General features: G+C 41.9%; 1 protein-coding gene and 1 non-coding gene across 11 annotated transcripts in view; both read left to right on the top strand.

Moving 5' to 3' along the window:
• Positions 1 to 20,248, top strand: part of LOC100768570 (MIA SH3 domain ER export factor 2) — a 78,421-nt gene that overhangs the window by 20,377 nt on the left and 37,796 nt on the right. For 2 of the 10 annotated variants that reach the window (XM_035444879.1, XM_027419652.2), the window contains exons 1-6: positions 7,497 to 7,653; positions 14,905 to 15,036; positions 16,392 to 16,413; positions 16,512 to 16,600; positions 18,194 to 18,265; positions 19,918 to 19,944. In XM_035444879.1, the coding sequence (XP_035300770.1) occupies positions 7,594 to 7,653; positions 14,905 to 15,036; positions 16,392 to 16,413; positions 16,512 to 16,600; positions 18,194 to 18,265; positions 19,918 to 19,944 (402 nt within the window). In that variant the 5' untranslated portion in view covers positions 7,497 to 7,593. Of the gene's footprint in view, positions 1 to 1,872; positions 2,056 to 2,154; positions 2,256 to 5,806; positions 5,981 to 7,496; positions 7,654 to 14,904; positions 15,037 to 16,391; positions 16,414 to 16,511; positions 16,601 to 18,193; positions 18,266 to 19,917; positions 19,945 to 20,248 lie in introns of those variants that run through there. The other 8 variants (XM_035444880.1, XM_035444878.1, XM_035444881.1 and 5 more) reach the window with 6 other exon arrangements.
• LOC113836219 lies at positions 13,542 to 13,661 on the top strand. The gene has a single exon (XR_003486206.1). It is a non-coding gene; the product is annotated as a small nucleolar RNA SNORA26 (small nucleolar RNA).

The following is a 20,248-nucleotide window of genomic DNA, read 5'->3' as shown; positions in this document are numbered from 1 at the left end:
TGTTTTGCCTGTAGGTATGTTTGTGCTCCACCGGAAGCCAGAATTGAGTCTCCTGGAATTGGAGTTAAACATGGTTTTAAGCCATTATGTGTGCTGGGAATTGAACTTGGGTCTCTGCAAACACAGCAAGTCTCTTAACCACTAAACCATCTCTTACGCTCCAGGAATTAAGTCTATAAAAAATTATTTATTTACTTTAAAAATATGTATTTTAATTTGTGTGTGTGTGAGTGTGTGTGTGTGTGTGTGTGTGTGTGTGTGTGTGTGTGCATGTGTCAAGGTGTGTATGTGATGATCAGAGGACAAACTGTAGAATTTAGTGTTTCTCTCTCTCTCTCTCTCTCTCTCTCTCTTGGTTTTTCAAGGCAAGGTTTCTCTGTGTAGCCCTGTCTGTCCTGGAATTAGCTCTGTACACCAGGTGGACCTCAAACTCACAGAAATCCACCTGCCTCTGCCTTTTGAGTGCTGGGATTAAAGGCATGAGTCTCGCCACTCCCCCGTCTCTGTCTCTGTTTCTGTCTCTGTCTCTAACTTATACTTCATGTGCATTGGTGTTTTGCCTACATGTATGTCTGTGTGAGGATTTTGGATCCTCTGGACCTAGAGTTACAGACAGTTGCCATGTAGGTGCCAGGAATTGAATCTGGGTCCTTTGGAAGACCAGCCAGTGATCTAAACCGATGGCCCATCTCTCCAGCTCCACACTGCTTCTCTTCTTTCACTATGTGTGGCCTACATATTGAACTCAGGCTGCCATACTTCCTAGCAAGCACCTTTACCTCGGTCAGCCTAAGGAATGAAATTTTTTTGTGGGGGAAGGGTGGTTACTTTTTAGGGAGACAGGGTTTCTCTGTGTAGCCCTGGCTGTCCTGGAACTCACTCTGTAAACCAGGTTGGCCTGGAACTCACAGAGATCTACCTGTCTCTGTCTCCTTAGTGCTGGAATAAAAGGCATGCATCACCATTGCCTGGCAAGGAATGAAATCTTAATGGGTCCTATTTATTATTCTTACTCATGAGTTTATACAGTAGAAGAAAGTTGTTGATGTTTATTAATTTCCAGTTTCCCTTTCTTTAAAATATGGGTCTTGCTAGGTCACCCAGGCTGATTTTGAATTTGTGACTCCCCTGTCTTTGTTTATGAAATGTTGGGATTACAAACCTGAGCCACTTTGCTTGGCTTCATTTTTTCCCCCATGTTTTAATTTTTAAAATACATTATATTTGCTTGCTTAAACATAATTTTTAGGACAAAAAACCGAATATAATAGATCTGAGTAAAGTCCTTCTTTTTGGATCTATCTTGGTCAGTGTATAAAGGAGGCACTATGTGTTCATTTGACTAAAGGCCCCTCAAGGCCTGTCTTAACCTCCAGCCCTGTGAGTGAGCATGTTATTACACATGCAGAAAGGACTTCAGGGGTTGGGTACAATGTAACCCCAGGGTTCTTCATGAGAAGAAAGCAGTGCAATGCAAGTATGAGGTGAGAGGGGTCTACACTGCTGGTGTGAAACGGAGAATGGTTCTATGAAGCAAGGGATCTGGGAAATGCTTCAGGAATCTATGAAAGTCAAGGATCTGAATTTTTCTTCAAGTCTCCAGAAGGAACACAGTTTTGCAAATAGGGCTTTAAGATTTTTGATTCCAAAAGTCTATCAGAGAAAAGTCTATTACTTAAGCCAAAAGCTTGTGGTCATTTGTCACACTACTTTAAGAACGTGTACAGGCCACAGCTAATGATTTGTGTGCTTTCTCAAATGAAGTGTCATACCGGTCATGTTGTTTCAAACAATAACTTTGCAGAAAAAAAAAAAGAAGCCAACTATGAAGCAAGTGTTTGAGAAAAGACATTTTTCTTTATGTATTTGTAGATATGACCTCTGAAGTAGAGTTACCTTTGAGAGTCCATGAAGGAATACATTTCAAAACCTCATCTTCAAAAAGGAGTGAGGAAGATTCAGAGTCATGGGTGGACTCTGAAGGGCCTGCTGTGGCAGAAACTGACATGTCTGTGGAAGGTGCCTTGCTCCATAGTCAGCTGGTTTCTCAAAAAGGTAAGAGATGGTTATGTGTTCCAATTCATCATCTGAAGAAGAAATTAGATTCAGAAATTATATACCGAGTGGTGATATGTTTTATTTCTAAAACAACAGAACATGATGCAGAGTTTCAGATTCTGAAGTATTTATTTCAAATCGACATCTACGGATTCATGAATCTTGCTTTTTCATCAACTGAAATTCTTATAGAAAGGGTGAGTCAGATTTAAAATTTTTGTCTAATTTAGTGTGCCCTTGCTCTCTCTGCCCCCCTCTCTTTGTGTGTGTGTGTGTGTGTGTGTGTGTGTGTGTGTGTGTGTGTGTGTGTGAGTCACAATACATATGTGGAGGTCAGAGGACAATTTGTTCTCTCCTTACACCATGTGAGTCTTAGGCATCAAAACTGTTAGTCTTGGTTAGTCTTGGCAGCAGGCACCTCTACCAGATGAGCCATCTCAGCCACCCTATGGAGTTTTAAATCTTTTGTAATCATTTTTCTTATAGGGTTGAGCATCTCTTCTCTCTACAAACCTCACAGTGTTTCCCTTTCTATGAAATCTTATGTGTGAGTTCTCCGTAGATAAAGGTTTTGTTAATAGATGTTGTTAGGAATATTTGTTTTTCAAATCAAGGTTTCTCTGTAACCCTGTCTGTCCTGGAGCTCACTCTATAGACCAGGCTTGCTTCAAACTTGGAGATCTGCCTCCCTCTGCCTCGTGAGTGCTGTGATTTAAGGCATGCACCACCATGGCCCAGTAGAAATTTTTTTTTAAAAATATTTTGAATAATGCTTTTCTGTTTTTTTTGGTTTTCTTTTTGGTAAAATTATACAAAATGAGTCGATTAGAAATAGTATGAGTTAAAGAGTCTTGAGCAAATTGCAAATTGTTACTACCAAATGACAGTGTGATCTTGAAGTGTCATAATAAGAATACAAAATCATGGGCTAGGGAAATGGCTCAGAGGTTAAGAGCACTGGCTGCTCTTCTAGAGGTCCTGAGTTCAATTCCTAGCACCCACAACCATCTATAGTGAGATCTGGTGCCCTCTTCTGGCCCGCATTCAGAGCATTCATACATAAAATATAGATAAATAAAAAAGAATACAAAATCAACCAGAAGTGTGATACTTAATTCTCATCTTTAATAAACTTATTATGAAATTAGATATAGTCTTGCAACAAGGCCACACTTTTTTTATTGGTTTTTTTTGAGACAGGGTTTCTCTATGTAGCTTTGGAGCCCATCCTGACACTTGCTCTGGAGACCAGGCTGGCCTCGAACCCACAGAGATACGTCTGCCTCTGCCTCCTGAGTGCTGGGATTAAAGGCGTGCGCCACCAACACGTGTCAAGGCCACACTTTAATATTTAGCACAAAAGAAATCTTCTGCAGTGGGACAGTGATGGTACACATCTTTAATCTCAGCACATGGAAGGCAGAGGCAGGTAAATCTCTGAGTTCAAGGTTTACAGAGTGAGTTTTAGGACAGCCAGGGCTACACAGAGAAACCTTGTCCCAGGGAAAAACAAACAAAAAGAAAAATCCTCCTCTGAAAATTATACCAGAGAAATTAAGAAGTTGAAAAGATAATTTACTAATCAGAGCATGATATTTTAGTCTCTATAACGTATTTATTTAATGAAACATACTAAGCATGCTTACTTTTGTGGGCTTAGTAAATATAGTCAATTATATTTCCCTTAAGTATCTTGGTTGAAATTATTTAAACATGAAAATAGTGAATTTAAATTTATTTTAATTATCTTGTGCTCTTGAAAAGTTACGTCTTCTTTGGAGAAGCCATCTCAGTATTAAACCTTCAGTGTTAGGGCCTGAGACTAGCTAACAAGCCTCTGGTGAAGTGGTCTTGTACATTGTTTTTTAAAAGTCATTGTTGGGCCTAGAGATGGTGGAGCATGCCTTTAGTCCCAGCACTCTGGAGGCAGAGGCAGGCAGATCTCTGTGACTTTGAGACCAGCCTGGTGTATGGAGTAAGTTCCAGGATAGCCAGAGCTACACAGAGAAACCCTGACTCGTAAAAACAAACAAAACAAAGTCATTGATTCGCTGGTAGTAGCATGAATATTAAAAACCCAGAGAAGGTTGAGGTTAAAGCTGAAGATGGAAGAAGCAAAGAGGCCAGCATCTAGAGAGTTCTCACCTCTACCAACACTCAGACCAAAAGAGGGATCCACTGAACCTCAGCTCCTACCTCCTCCTGCCTTATATTCTTCTCTCATGCTGGGGTTAAAGGCATGGGATCCCAAGTGCTGAGATCACCTTTGTGTGAGCTCTATTTCTCTTTTACACTGATTGACTCTCCTGTAGCTCAGGGTGGCTTTGAACTCACATCTGCCTCTGTCTCCTGAGTCCTGGAATTAAAGGTGTGTGCTACCACTGCCTGGCCTCTATGGCTAACTAGCGCGGCTAACTTTGCACTCTGTTTTTCAGGCAAGCTTTATTTGTTAGATTATAGACACTGGTGATGTGGACTAGTGATGCAACTCCACTGAGGAGAGAACTTGCATGCGTTGCACAGGTGTTGGGTTCAATGTCTCAGTACTGAAAACAACTGTGACTAACAAAAAACATCGAACACACACACACACACACACACACACACACACACACACACACACACACACACCAATTGTCAATATTTAAAATGTGAGTTCATTTAACAATTCCGGCTTCTCTCAAAAAGCTAAAAGATTGTTGTAGAAACGTCTCTAGTCTGGCAACCAGAAGCTCAAACTGGTAGCAATTACAAATGTAGACTTGTGCTGTTCAACTGCTTGCATGGATTTTGCCTGCTTGGCTTCTCTGGGGCGCTTGGCCCACAATCATAGGATTAAATGTTCTGGAGAGCTTTTAACAAACCTGGAACCTAGCAATCTGGCACAACTTTGAGGCACCCATAACAGATTTGAAAAGCTTCTGCAGACAAAAAAAATTGGATCAATTTTCCAGTTAATCTTGAGTGAGATTTCTCTTGCCCAATTGAGGTGATTGTTTCAATTAATTAGTGTTTCAGGTACCTTCCTTGAATCACTCAAGTAATAGAAGCCAGCACAGCTTTATATCAACTTTATTTTATAGCTGAGAAGACTCTGGAGATTCTAACATTCATTTACTCCACAGAATGCTTCATTTAAAGGTGTCAAACAAGGAGATGGCCCATTCCTGTTGAACAGGTAGCTCCTGATTCAATATATTCTGAGAACAACTCTTACGTCATACAGAAAATAGCAATGTGGCACAGCAGTGCTGATTTCCTTCCAAAGGAGGAGTGCTTTTATGTCTGTCACTAGTGCCGAACTAAGTGGGAGCAGCTAGTCCTTACAGCCCCAATACAGGGCCTTCAGGAGGGAAACCAGTTTCTAGGCCATGGAGTAGATTTTCTGGTTAGCAATGTCTAGAGTCAGTGGATGCTCTCTCGTAGCTGTTACGAGCACTAATAACATTTGCTTGAATGTTCCCTTGAAAGTTGGTCCTTTATAAGATTATAAAATCCCATGTCTATTTATGGAGAACAGTCTTTGAATATCTTTCATCTGGTAGAAATTTATGTGAATAGACCCTAGGATAAAATCTTTAGTGTTTCAGTAGTTAGTAATCTTAGGATTTTTCTTTCTAGTTGTGGATTTTAATATGATGTATAATATTTAGGAAAATACCTACATACAGGCACACATATATTTCATAAGTTATACGTCCATGAAATTGGATTATGGGTTGGTAGTCACAGCTCCACCTATAGCACCCCTTTATCTCAGTGTCAGAACAAGATCACACTCTGTGGACACAGAAGTGCAGAAGGTATTAAAATCTGGAATCTTTCTCAAGGATATGATGTATTTAAGAGAACTTTATTTACATGTTAGGGTATTTTAACATGAAATTCCTAAGATATGGACCCAGAAGGTCTGGATGAAGAGGTAACTATGTCAATGATTGTAATGTGTTCAGAAGTTAGATTGAGGATTTTTCACTGACTATTAAGTTTACGATTTTTGCTTTGGAGAAATTTTTGCTATAGATATGCTTGGGTTTTCCTTCTTTCTAAAACGTCACTTGTCTCATTTCTGCTTTAGCATTTGGGATGGTAACTACTGCAGATAGGAAAGGGGGAACACATGAACATAGGAAAGACAGGCAGAGCAAAGCAATTTTTTTCTTTTCTATTTACAGATCCTAAAATCCCAGTAAGATTCTGGAGCTCGTTAAAGATGCCCAGACTCACTGAACAATTTTTATTTGAGTAACATTGTTGGAATGGAAGCTTTAAACACCTTTGAAATTCTAAAGATAAAAGTTTTAATCGCACTTCTGACTTTAGCATTCACATAAGCTAATTTCAACGCAATCGTTTGAAAGTCGTGCACTACCTTAAACCTGGAGTATTGAGCAACTTCTGCTATCTCTGATAGTAGCAGTTTCTGAAACTCCCTAGGGTGATGTGGCAAAGAACAATTTGAGTTTCAACAAAGTAGGCCTCAGTGTGGTCTGAAGTCAGAGGCTGTAACTGTGGATGTTTCTGATTTTGTGTGTGAGTGCTTGTGGCATGAAAGGGATGTTTTCACTAGAAGATTATATTGCAGGAATTTACAAAGAGTTTATGATTTCGTTTATCAAGTTCTCTTGGGCAGCTGCTCCTCTTTGAATGGCTTCACTGAAGTTTGGGATAAGATGATGGCGTCGATAAAGAAGACATACACTAGAGACAGGTTATTTTTTAAACCTTATGTTTAAGATCATCTCTCCCAGTACTTCAGGCAATGGCTGCAGAAACAGAGCCCTAAATTTAGAGGACAAGCTGCTACATTTAGTTCTTTTCTCAGTGAGCGCCTGGTGCTGGGCTTGATTTAGGTACCTGGGCGCCAATGGATTTAAGCCCTGGACGCCTGCCTGACTAGTAACCACCAGGTGAACTCAGGTGAGTGAACCTGAATGTTGGGCATAGGAGGATCGAAGAGTGCTTGAACAGGAGAGGTTAAACTCTGACCAGAGCGCAGTTGACCCTAACGCCTCGGTGTCCAGAGTTCGAAGTGCAGAAGCGTCGGTTGGTTCGCCAAACTATATTCTGACCGGGACTATGACAGAGGTCGGTGTCTGCCTAGGAGGGAGGGTTCCCTTATGTGGTTTTTGGACTGGAGAGGATAGGACAGAGTGCGATAGCAGCTGGGACGAGGGGGGCTGGGCGCTTTCCCTCCGGGGCTGTACCCCAGGCCTCGGGGTGTAGGGCTGCAGCCCCCCACTTGCTGTTTCGGTTTTTCTCGCTCTAGCTCTCCCTTACTCCGGTGTTGGAGGCAGGAGTGCGGGCCCTTTAAGTGCGAGCGCGGACGTGTCCACAGAGCTAAGGAGGTGGAGGGGGCGTTTCCGCCGCGCCGGCGAGACCAAGGCCGGGGGTGAGACGAGGGCTCCCCCGACAGGGCAGCAGTGGTGCGAGCCGGCCGCGGGCGCCTTCCCGTTCCCAGCGCCCGGCTCACTGCGCCCGGGTGTGCTGCTGGCCGGCGGGCCGGCTGCGAGGCCTCCGCCCGTGGCCGCGGCTATGGCGGGGCCCTGGACCGCCGCGGTGTGTGTACCGCGGATTTTGGAGCTGCTGCTCGGGGTGAGTCCTGGGCGCAGGAGCCGCGGGCCCGGTGGGGCCGAACGGCCTTGGCGGGGAAGCCCGAGCTTGGCGCGCCCACCAGGCCTGTGCTCGGCTGCCGCTTGCCGCGCGGGGAAGGGGCCCGGGGATCCGGAAGGCAAGGTGGAAGCCCCAGAATGGTGGTATCATTCCAGACTCCCGAGTCAATTTGCCTGAGCGTTATTTATTTTGGACAGGGGTCAGTTTACACGTGGTTCTTCTGACTGCCGGAACTGGAGTTTCTTGGTGATGAAACTTCTTAAGAGGACACCCAATCTGGGGCCAGAGCTAAGATTGTAATTCTGCATTATTTTTCCCCAATAAAGAATGCCCTTTGGAGTTAGTTGCTTTAACCATAGAGTTCCTTCCTCCTTTTTGTATTGTTACTGTAAAAGGTGTTCTGGTAAACTCTACAGATAGTGTTTTTTGTTTGTTTCATTTTGTTACCAGATGGCAGAGATTTTTTGCTCTTTAAGTGTTTGTAGGTAGCTGTGTTGTTGTTGACACGTTTAGGGACACACACACACACACACACACACACACACACACACACACACACAGAGTTTTTGAAAACTGCATTGCATTTTTAAAAAGACCATTTAAATATTGCAGCTGTTCCAATTCACCAGTTGTAATTATCTTCATATTCTGTGAATTTAAAGTAGTGTTGTCATGCTCAGGGTTCATTTACCCGTGAATGAAAAAGCTCTATGAAGGTTCTAAATGAACTAAGGAATTTGGTTATTGCCATCATGTTGTCTTTTTAGGGAGAGAGCACACAAAATTAATCCACAATAGAAGCCTGTTGCCAATAGCAGCACACGTGCAAAGCAAGGGGAGGAGAGATTGTAGTTTCTGGGTTCTTGAGAACGACTTTAGACTGAGCAAGTAAGTTGAAGAAGATGGTTTGTGAAAACATAGCATGCACAGGAGCTCTGCTGCCCAGAGCTGAAAGTGAGCCAAGGGTGTGATGTGAAATGATGCTTCCTGTAGACAAGCGGGTCCCTAGGATGCTGTAGGGTGCAAGAGAGCCAGCAGAGACCCTTCAGTGGTTAGACTCACAGAAAAATGTATAGATCTTCCTGATAGTGTGTAGTTCAAATGTCAGGAGGGAGAAATGACAGTGGTAAGAGACAGAAGCTGGTCCCTAATGGGGCAAGATGAAGTAAGAGCTAAAATGACTCTCTTGATTAGCTGTCGAGAGGGATGGGATGTGGGAAGAATCTGGAATAATTCTAAGTTCCTGACCGTGTCACCTAAATTACCGAGATGGGGTTTATGGGAAGAGAAGGGTATTGTAGATGAGAGACAATTTCAAATCACACGTATCTCCCTCAGAAGCAACAGTTATTCCCTAGGGAGATGGCTTGGTGGGGAGAGGGCTTGCCATGCAAGCATGATGTGGAGTTGGAGTCCTCTAAGGCAGTGTAAATGCTGGGTGGAGGTGTGTGTAAAGGAATCCCAGGTTCACTGGTCATCTGCTTAGCAAATACTGTGTGAGTTCTAGATTCAGTGAGCGACCCGGTCTCAGGAAAGTTAGGGTGGAGAAGAAAGACCTTGCCACATCAACCTCTGGCTTTTCTGTGCATGCTTCATGCAGCAGACACATAAAACACACATGCACCTCGCAGTTAACAACACTTGGTTTTGATAAGGTTGGGAATGAGGGACATGGAGAAATTTTGCAGACTTGACAGGATTTCTGTGGTTCAGTGGGCTGTGTGGATGTGTGTGGCTAGTCTTAGGGGAACAGTCCTTCTCTCACCTTCAGGATGGTGTTAGCTGTGGGTCTTATATTGGTGCTGTTTGTCAGATTGAGAAATGTAATCATAGTTTGCAGTCTCTTGATTTCGTTAAATATATCCTTAATATCTGTTGAGATCTTTTTTTATTTTACTGTGATATATGACATTGATTTTTTTTAACTTGAAAATTACATTCGTGTGTGTGTGTGTGTGTGTGTGTGTGTGTGTGTGTGTATGTGTGTGTGTGTGTATGTATGTATGTGTGTGTGTGTGTGCACAGAAATCCAAAGGCCCAAGAGTCTGCGTTTTCCTTTTACCATGTGATTTCCTGGGGGGGGGGTGTCAAACTCAGGTAGTCAGGCTTGGTGGCAAAGTTCTTAAATGTTGATACATCTTCCTGGCCCAATAACTTTTTTTTTTTTTAAGAAAAATAATTTTTTATTCTTTCCTTTTTAACCAGAAAAATATCCCATCTCTGCTCAAACTCATATTTTTCTCCATTTCTTGCTTTTGCCTCTTAGTTTGGTATAATTTTGATCCTGCAGGACACTGAGTTCTTAAAATACATTTGCCAATGCACAGTTTTGCAGAAGGGTTCTGCTGCTTGCTTTTTTTTTTTTTTTAATTTATTAGTTCTAGTTAGGGAACAAGCTTGTTTCACATGTAAGTCCCTCTTCCCTCTCCTTCCCCTCACCCCCATCCCTCCTCCCCCACCCCACCTACCCCCACCCCATCCACCCACCACTCCCCAGGCAGGGTAGGGCCCTCAACGGGGGCTCTGCAAAGTCCACCAAATCTTCCTGTGCTGGTCCTGGGCCCTTCCCCATGTGTCCAGGGCCAGAGTGTAACCCTTCACGTGGGATGGGCTCTCAAAGTCCCTTCTTGCACCAGGGAAAAATACTAATCCAACACCAGAGGCTCCCTGGAATGCAGAGGCCTCCTTATTGACATCCATGTTCAGGGGTCTGGATCAGTCTTGGACTGGCCCCCCAGACAGCATCTGGGGTCCATGTGCTCTCCCTTGTTCAGGCCAACTGTTCCTGTGGGTTTCTCCAACCTGGTACAGACTCCTCCACTCTTCATTCCTCCCTCTCTTCAACTAAATTCCCGATTTCAGCTCAGTGTATATCTGTGGATGTCTGTCTCTGCTTCCATCAGTCACTGGATGAGGGCTCAAGTTCCTGGGTCAGTCAGTGGAAAGGATGGAAGAGTTGGGTGCTACCAGATTCAGGGAGCAGGGAGCTCCTCGGCCCAATAACTTTTTATTGTTATTAGATTTATTTATTATATATATGATGTTCTGTCTGCCTATGTTTCTGCAGGCCAGAAGAGGGCATCAGATCTAGTTACAGATGGTTGTGAGCCACCATGTGGGAGCTGGGAATTGAAATAAGGACCTCTACAAGACCAGCTAGTGTTCTAAACCACTGAGCTATCTCTCCAGCCCCATCCCCAATAACTTTTTTAAAAAGATTTTATTTATTTATTATGTATACAACATTCTGCTTCCATGTATATCTGCACACCAGAAGAGGGCACCAGATCTCATAACAGATGGTTGTGAGCTACCATGTGGTTGCTGGGAATTGAACTCATGACCTCTGGAAGAGGAAGGAGCCAAGTGCTCTTAACCTCTGAGCCATCTCTCCAGCCCTTAAAAATGTTTTTACAACTGTAAATTTCCCTGTTACATACGGAATTAGTTGCCTTCTATAAGTTTTGTGTTGCATTGTTTCAACTTATCTGAAAGTATTTTATTTTTATTACAAAAAAAATCTATTTTATGTGCATGGGTGTTTTGTTCTTGCATGTATGTCCGTGCACCACATGTTTGCAGTGCCTGAAGACCCCCGAAGAGGCACTTTCGTAGAGGGAGACCCACACACCCAGGAATCAGCGAGGCCACGAACTGGATGCAAAAAACAAGAGGCTTTATTGGAGACGCGGGTACCCGGGGCGACTTAGCTTTGTGTGGCTAAGCGCCTCGAGCCAAGGGAAAAGGGGTCCTTATATAGGAAAAAGGCGCAAGCTAGGAGCAGGGATTCTATTGGATAATTCTAATGAGGCATTATACAGAGCTATTCCCATTGGTCAATGTATATGAGGCGCTATACAGGGTTATTCAAATGAGGCAAAGTACAGAGTTATTCAAATGAGGTGAAACACAGAGTCTTTCAAATGAGGCGAAATACAGAATCATTTCCATTGGATGGTTCAAATGAGACACAGAGCCATTCCAGATCAGCATATTCTCAAGGTCTGGTGTCTGGTACAGCAGACTCAATTCCCCCCCCTTTCCTGATGGCTGACCTTGGGGGCGGAGACCTTGGGACGGAGTGTTTCTCTTCGGGCGGGGCGGGGGCTCAGGGGCAGGGCTCCAGGCCGGCTCACTCGGTGTTTGTTCTCGTGCCGACCCACCTGGTGCTCGCCCTCGTGCCGGCCCACCCGGTGCTCGTTCTCGGGCTGGCCCACCTGGTGCTCATTCTCGGGCCGGCCCACCTGGTGCTCGTTGCTCGGGCTGCTCGTTCTCGGGCTGGCCCACCTGGTGCTCATTCTCGGGCCGGCCCACCCGGTGCTCGTTCTCGGGCCTGCCCACCTGGTGCTCGTTGCTCGGCCCCAGCCCCGAGGCGCGGTGCCAGGCGGGGCGGGCCAGGGGCGCGAGCCCTGCCGGGGTGAAGGCTTGGGAGGCTCCGGCAGCTTCGGGGCAGGGGGCTCAGGGGCATTTCGAGCGGGTCTTTCACCTGAAGATACCAGAATAGGGTGTCATATTCCCCAGGAACTGGAGACATGGATAGCAGTGAGCCACAATGTGCATGCTGGGAACGAAACCTGCTTCCTCTATAAGAATGACAAATGCTTTTAACTGCTGAGCCATCTCTCAAGTATTCCTGTTTTTTGATGGCTAATTCTTTATTTTAAATTATTTATTTATTTTATTTCATGTGCATTGGTGTTTAGCCTGCATGTATCTCTGTGTGAGGGTGTCAGGTCCCCTGGAACTGTAACAGCTGTGAGCTGCCATGTGGGTGCTGGGAATTGAACCCAGGTCCTTTGGAAAAGCAGTCAGTGCCCTTAGCTGCTGAGCCATCTCTCCAGTCCCTTTGATAGCTAATTCTAACTCATTGTAATCAGAGCACATGCTTCTGAAGATTTAAATTTTTTAAATGAATTTTTACTATTTTAAATTATGTGTATGTGTGTATATGTGTGTGTATGCATGTGGCTTCAGGTGCCTGAAGAGGCCAGAAGAGGGCATCAGATCTCCTAGAGCTGGAGTTATGGGCAGGTGGTTAAGGACAACCTGTCATGGATTCTGAGAACAGAACTGTGGTCCTCTGCAAGAGCAACAAATGTGTTTAGCTGCTGAGCTGTTTCTATGAGCTGGGCCCTGTAATTTGATTATTTAAAAAAAACATTGAGGTTTATTTTAGCTTGATTCCTGGATTTGTTCTGAAGTTTCTGCCATATACATTTAAGAATGAATGTCTTTTCTGTTGTTGTTGTGTAGTATTTTGTTAGTGTGTTAGCCTAACTGGTTTGTAGCCTTGTTTCAGTTTTCTCTTTTCATGCTGACTCACTGAAAGTGAGATCTTGAAATCCCTAACTACTGTTGAGGAACCTGTGTTTTCCTTTACTTCACCAGATTTCCTTCGTTTTGTGCTTCTTTAGTTGGATAAAACTACATCCTAAAGACTGAGCCTGCCTTGGCCATTGTGTCTTTGTTTCTAGTAACAGTTTTTGTCTTAAAGTCTTTTTTATCTGATATCAGAGTAGTGAATCCACCTGTTGATAATCAGTTAGTATCTGGGACCTGGTGGTAAAGACTAGAATAACCCGCTGAAGGAGGATGGGCTCAGGAAGAGGTAAAATACAAATCAACTACAGGCCTTAATCTATGAGGTGTAGAAGAGCATTTCAGAAGGAATGTGGAGGGCCCGGTTATGCATTCATTTTCTCTGCGGAGAGATGATGGAAAGAGTTGACTTTACTGAATCTCTGTCCTTGTGATCCGGGAGGCAAATCCTTTTATCATTGCCTAGCAATATGATGTCACATTTTGGTGTATCAGGCCCAGGTGAGGAAGGGCGAGACAGGATCAGGATAAAAGACTTTTCACCCTTTTCTGTGCCCTTTTGAGGTTGGTGCTATACCTTAAGAGGCTAACAGGAAGGGTAAAGGAACTCTCCATTAAACCCAGAGCAGAGGCTGTGCACCTCCTCTTGGATCCTGTATGGAGTCACAGATGTAAAAAGGAAAATAAAGATACGGGGCTTAAAAAAAAAAGAGCGTAATATTGCATGCATTTATTTGGTAGAAGTTAATAAACTGTAGATAGCAATTGGAAGGGGACCTTGTCCATATACTAGCTAAAAACAGATGTCATACAGAGTAACTATCATAGGAGTTGTTTGTTGTCTATTTTGTCCCACCCCCAAGGAGAAGACTGCTGTGCAGGTTCCAGAGGGCCTGTGTTGATGTCTGAAAGAGTCAAGCCCATCATTTCTAGGGTTGTTTTTCAAAGAGCACTTTTCTTCTTGGGCTCAAACTGCATTATTTTAACTCAAGATAAGAGACAGGAGGGAAAGGTTTAAATCCCAAATCTAAAGCTCTGTTAGTTGTTTCTGACACTTCCCTTTCCCACCCGACAAGTTGCAGATCTGTTTGTCAATCCCAGTGTGTACAGACAAATCATGAACTTGAAGTCAGGGAAAAGCAGGAAACCCAGGTCATTGACATTCTGTTGTAGTTGCCTTTTTTTTTTTTTTAAATAATAACTTTTTGTGGGTCTCCCACCCAGCTCCCAAGTAAATATACAGAGAGTCCTTGTTTATGAACTCCTGGCCTTAGCTGAACTTTATTCTAGTGAGCTTTTCTAACTTAAATTATCCCGTTTCTCTTTAACTATGTTTTGCCTCTGGGCTTTTTTTCCTTCCTTTATTCTGTATGTCTTTCTTTTCTTCTTACTGCATGGCTGGCCCCTTGTGTCGTCCTCCTCTTCAGCTTTTCTCACTCAATCTTCTCTAGGTTTCTCCTCCTATGTATTCTGTCTGCATGCCAGCTCTGAATATCCTTTCTCCTGCCTAGCTGTTGGCCTGTTCAGCTCTTTATTAGAGCAATCAGGTATTTTAGGCAGGTAGAGTAACACAGCTTTACAGAGGTAAACAAATGCAACATAAAAGAAGTCAACACATAAAAATATTCCACAACATTCTTTTCTGGACATTCTGTGGTTATCCTCCAACCCTCATGGAGTTAAGCTCTGAGGATCTCCTCATAACTCTTGTTTGAAAACCATTGTGTTTCCCCACACTTAGTCACTCAGGTAAAACAATTGTCAGTTGCCAGAAAGTGTGATTGGAGGCTTTCTGCTTTGTATTTTACAGCAGCCCATTCCATATTAATAGAGTTGACCATGCCACCTGTACCTGTCTTTGTAACAGTACTGTGGAAAATGGGTGTTTATAGGCTCAACTTCTTTGTCTTGAAGGTTGTGGCAGCACTGCCGGAAGATATGACAGCAAGCTTTGATTCTAGTGGGGCATCATTCCAATTGGTGATATGTGTGCTTACTCTTGGACTGCTTGCTGTTTTTTTACTTCTTTGGAGAGGCTTCCGATCAGTAAGTACCCGCTCATAGTAAGAGAATGGTCATTCTGGGTTTTTAAAATTTATTTTCTTTTATGTATATGAATGTTTTGTCTGTATGTATGCATGAATATATATCGAGTGTTCCTGGTACACATATAGGTGAGAAGAGGGCATTGTTGGATTCCCTGGTACTAGAGTTACTGATGATTGTGAGCTACACTGTGGGTGATGGGAATTGAATGTTGGTCAAGAGTAACAGGTACTCTTAACCACTGAGCCATGTCTTTAACCCTCATTCTGTGTTTAGACTGAACAACTAATTGGAAAAACTTGTTAATTCATCGAAATAAGTCAGGTCATAGTGTTGCAGGTAATATGTAGTTATTAGAAACTGAATACAGATTTAGAGAAATATTTTTGTGTGTACGGATAAGATTTCCTTTGCAGGGATACTATATACTAGTACTAAATCCGCATTCTTCTTTCTTTCTTTTTTTTTTTTTTTTTTTTGCCCGGGATGGGGAGGTGGAGTGGTGGTTGGTTCTGTGTTTGTTTTAACAGTATTAAAAAGCCAGCAGATGTTTCTACCTCCCATCTTAGAGTAAAAAACACTACTGCCATTTATATTCAGTTAATAATCCCTGATATCATCCCTCTGGCCTGCTGTGTGGAGGTACACATGTCCTGGATCCTTTATTGCCTTTCCTATAGTTAATTTTGTTTTTTAGAAGGGAGTCATACCATATCCTTTTCTCTCTGAGACTTTTTTAGATATTTGCCCTGTGCTCTGACTTCTGTTTTCTTCATGGAGACCCTCTACTCGTGTTGTCCTTATATCTGTTTACACACATCCCACTTTATCTTGTCTTTCTATTTTTTTCTTCTGATTTTCTGTCTCTGTTGTGTAGGTGGCAGAAGTCTTTTGTTTGTTTCCCTTGATCGTTTTTCCCTAGCACCAGTGCTCTCAAGGGTGGATTTCTCCCTTCTTCATTGAGAGCTGAAGCTTAAAGAAGACAAAGGCTAATGAGTTTTTTAGAGTCAGTCTAGGCCTAGACCCCCATGATATTTCATAGACTTTTATTTTGAATATTTACAGTAGGAGACTTAATAATAGGGGTTCCTTAAAATACTTTGTTTTAGGTCCAAATATATGTGTGGGAAATGTGGGTTTAAGTGGTATTAAACAGGTGTCTTTAGAATGAGGCTGTTTCGGTGGTGGATCCTACTATGTAGCATTGTTTTCATTGGAAATAGAATGCTTTTGGGTAATTCATTCACTGTAAGGCCTTAAGAAAGTTGTTACCTTAAAGCTGGGAATAGACTTCATATAGATTTACTTGAAGGTATATTTGTTTTAATGTAATTTTTCTTAAAAATTTGTTTCAGATTCAAAGCCGATTTTATGTGGGTAAGTAGTCTTTTTTGATTTTAGATCTTGTGGTTGTATATAATTTAAAAACTTATAACACTTTAGTTATAATAATAGTCTTTCTTTTTTTTTCTCAGTAAGAGAGAAAAGACTTGCTCTTGAACTTTCTGTGCTAATGGAAGAGAAATGTAAACTACTTGAAAAAGTGAGCCTTGCTCAAAAGGAGGTAAGATGTGTTTGAAAATAACATCCATTGTAGTGTGGCACTTAATGGTTCTCCATGGATTATTCAGTGCCATCAGAGCTTTGTTTCATTGCAGAGTTCCCTTGCTCCTCACCTTCATCATTTAGCCTTTATCTTTGCAGCCCTCCTGGTGATCTATAGTGCTTATCTTCCCTGACTAAGGAGTGAGAGCACCTTGATTTGCTCATTCTCATTTAGATACTGTGAAATTGCCTTTTAAGTCTTTTTCACCTTAAAAAATGACTATTATTACTGTGTCTATCTGTCTGTGTCTGTGTGTGTGTGTGTGTGGGTGTGCGCGCGCGCATTTGTGTGGTGATCATAGGCATTTGTGTGGTGATCATAGGACGTTGAGGAGTCAGTTTTCTCCTTTTACCAAGTGGGTCCCTGGGATTGAACTCAGGCAATCAGTCTAAGCAGCAAGCTCCTTAACTACTTAGCCATCTTGCTGACCCATTTCCACCCTTTTAAATGCACTCATAATCTTTTTCTCTTTATGTCATATAGAAAGACTTTTGTTTTTAATATTTTCTATCTTATGTATAAGAGTTTTGTCAGATATATATCACTTGTAAGTATCTTTTACTCTGTGGCTTATGTTTCTGTCTTGTTTGGTGCCTTAGAAGGTAGAGGCTTAGAATTACAATTTTAATGCAGTGTAATGTGTCATGAGATTTTCACTTATCAAGGATGTAAAGGTACTTTGTTACTTGTTATGGTGTAGAGACTTTATTCACTGTCTTCATTTGGGCTTTGTATTAGTTAGCTAGGGCTGCTGTGACAAAATGCCACTTTAGCAGCAGGAGTGAATTTCCTTACAGTTCTGGAAATGAGTCCATGGAGATGTAGGCAGGCTTTGCTTCCTCTGTGGCCTGTCCCTTGACTTGTAGATAGCTGTCTGCTTGTTGTGTCTCACTCTGTCCTAATGCTCTCATCTTAGGGTACCAGTCATGTTAGGTTAGGGTCGTTTTAACCGCCTCATTTGAACCTACTGATTTTTAAAGGCTTTGTGTCCAAATAACACACATTCTGAGGTGCTGAGACTTAAGAGACAGGGTTTCTCTGTGTAGCCTTGGCTGTCCTGGGACTCTCTCTGTAGATCAGCCTGGTCTCGGACTGACAGATTTCGTCTTCCTTCCTGCTCTGGAACTTAAAATCGTATCTTCCTTTCTTGCGTTGTCACTTGGTGTAAATGTGATAGCCAGTTACTACACATGGCTCCATTGAAAGACTGGAGAAGCTGTTGATTTGTTCAGTGGATAACAGACAACTCACTTCTTCAGATATGCTTTAGTCACTCTTGCTGTTAGAGTTTTCACCCCCAGCAGACTTGGGACAACTTTGCTGGTCAGAAGGGTAAAGTAGTGCCATATGTTGCCCAGGCTGGTGGTTGTGGCTTGTTTGCGGTCCTGACTTTGCTCAGCACAGTGGTTAGATTGCAAAACTAAGCTCAGAAAATCCAAGGGAATTTTACATATGTGGAGATAGATTCTGTTTGCTTCTTTGGCATCTATTTAGATACAATTTGAGAAAAAATTTGTAGTTTTTACTCACGTGTTGCCTTGTTTCATTCAGTATGAAGGCTTAGAGTCATCTTTAAAGGAGGCCAACTTTGACAAGGCGCCAACAGAAGCACAGAGTTTGGAGGTAAAAAAAAGTATGATTTAAAAGTTAGGGAAAAGATTGTTATTAAAAATACATTATCTTCTCAAAATAATTTATTTCAGAAAATATGAAATGGTATATCTGGATCTTAAACTCTACGGAAAAAGAGAAAATAGAACATTTGGAGGTAGCATAAAACATTAAAAAAAAACATTTTCAGGTCTTGTTATTAACTTGTTTTGAGGGATATAAAATCATTGTTTCAGAATCTATAGATTTATAGAACGAAATCCTTTATTCTGTACTCCTAAGAATGCATTGAAATCACCATTCCTTTTTTTTTTTTTTTGGACATAGTTTGCTCCAGGAAAGAGACAGAGAACTCTCACAAATTTAAACATAGTAGGAGACAAGCAGGGTGTGACCATATTATCTTTTTCTTACCTTGGTAGTAGGCCTTATCTAATATTAGACCAGAGGTTTACATTGTAAATAGGGGCATGGAGATAAATATTTAATCCCTGTCTACACACTCTATCATGGCCAGTTTTCAGTCATTAACATGATATCAGTGAATGGAGAGTTTAGGAGAGTTAACTCTCCTGTTTCACAGGACACAATTATTCATCTTAGCAGACAGAGTAGGATGTGATGGAGAGCCTCGACTGTTTGCAATGTAAGGCTGTAAAAAGTGAGTGTGAGCCTGTATGGTAAATAGAAACAGCCTGCTCCTGCTGGTGATAAAACAGAAAACAGACCTTGTACCTTTGATTTAGGTGTTCAGTCCAACGTGGCAGTTCTGTCATTGTCTGTCCTCAGTAGAAATTCTGTCTTATGATTTAGAATGCCCCTGTAGAACCCACAAGAAGTTTAGACTCCAAATACATTCCTTAATTTGTTACCTGTGAAATCCTCAAGAGCCCTTTGTAGTTGCTATGTTTTATTGGGTAAGCCTCAAGAACCTTTTGTGATTGCTATGTGTTATGTTTCGAGCCTCTATTGTAAGTGCTATCCCAATAGGAACTTATTGGTTTCCCCGAATGAAAGGAATTTAGCAGGTGTGGGGCATGCTTATCGTTCCGGAACTTGGGGAGCTAATGTTGGAGGATTGCCAAATCTGTCTCAAAACACACACACACACACACACACACACACATACACACACACACACACACACACACACACACACCCCATACATACACAGACACAGACACAGACACACACATACACACTCAAAACAAATGTTAGACACAGATATAACAAACCGAAACCACATAGAGTTTTAGAAGCTGCTTGGCATGCTACAGCATAGTTGTTACTGGGTAACAAAGACAAATACTCATTCAGACTTGACGTTACAGGTAATATAAACACACGTTTGTCATGACAGTAAATTTATGAGAATTATGAGTAAGATGAGTTGAAATTTGTCTACATTGAATACCTTAGAAAATTATCAAATTTTAGTAATTGAAACCGTCTTTAGGGGTAGTAATCATAGTTGCACACAAACTATAATGTAATACAAGTTTTACAAAGCTTGAGAATTGACTTTGCAGATAAAAATCAAACCAATAGAGTAATCTTCATTCAAGCCAAAAGTCCTGTAATGAAATAGTCAAATTTGGTGAGATTATAAGTAAACCGTTTTTGAGACTACAATAATACATTTTGGTTTTGTTCTTTTTAACAAGTTTGTTGAAGGATCGCAAATATCAGAGGTATGTTAATTATAGTATCTAAAATCCAAAAACCAATCTAATAATTAATCACTTTAAATTAAAAATATTATACAAATTGTCATTCAATGGAAAATATGATTACATACTCTTGATTTTTAAATTTATTTTTGTATTTAATTAAACTTGTCCTTTTCTCCTGTAACATGCTTTTTAACATACTTTAGACTGTCGACAAGGTGTGCTTACTGGATTTTTCCCCTTCTGTCTTTGTACATTGGAATGCAACCATATTAATTCCTTCAGGGGTAATCTTTTTTTGTCTTGGTGTGCTGATGGGTGCCTG

The sequence above is a fragment of the Cricetulus griseus genome, chromosome 5 (genome assembly GCF_003668045.3).
Source record: "Cricetulus griseus strain 17A/GY chromosome 5, alternate assembly CriGri-PICRH-1.0, whole genome shotgun sequence".
In the NCBI taxonomy this organism is placed as follows: domain Eukaryota; kingdom Metazoa; phylum Chordata; class Mammalia; order Rodentia; family Cricetidae; genus Cricetulus; species Cricetulus griseus.
Note: the sequence above shows the minus strand (reverse complement) of the source record. Positions and strands in the feature narration are given on the sequence as shown.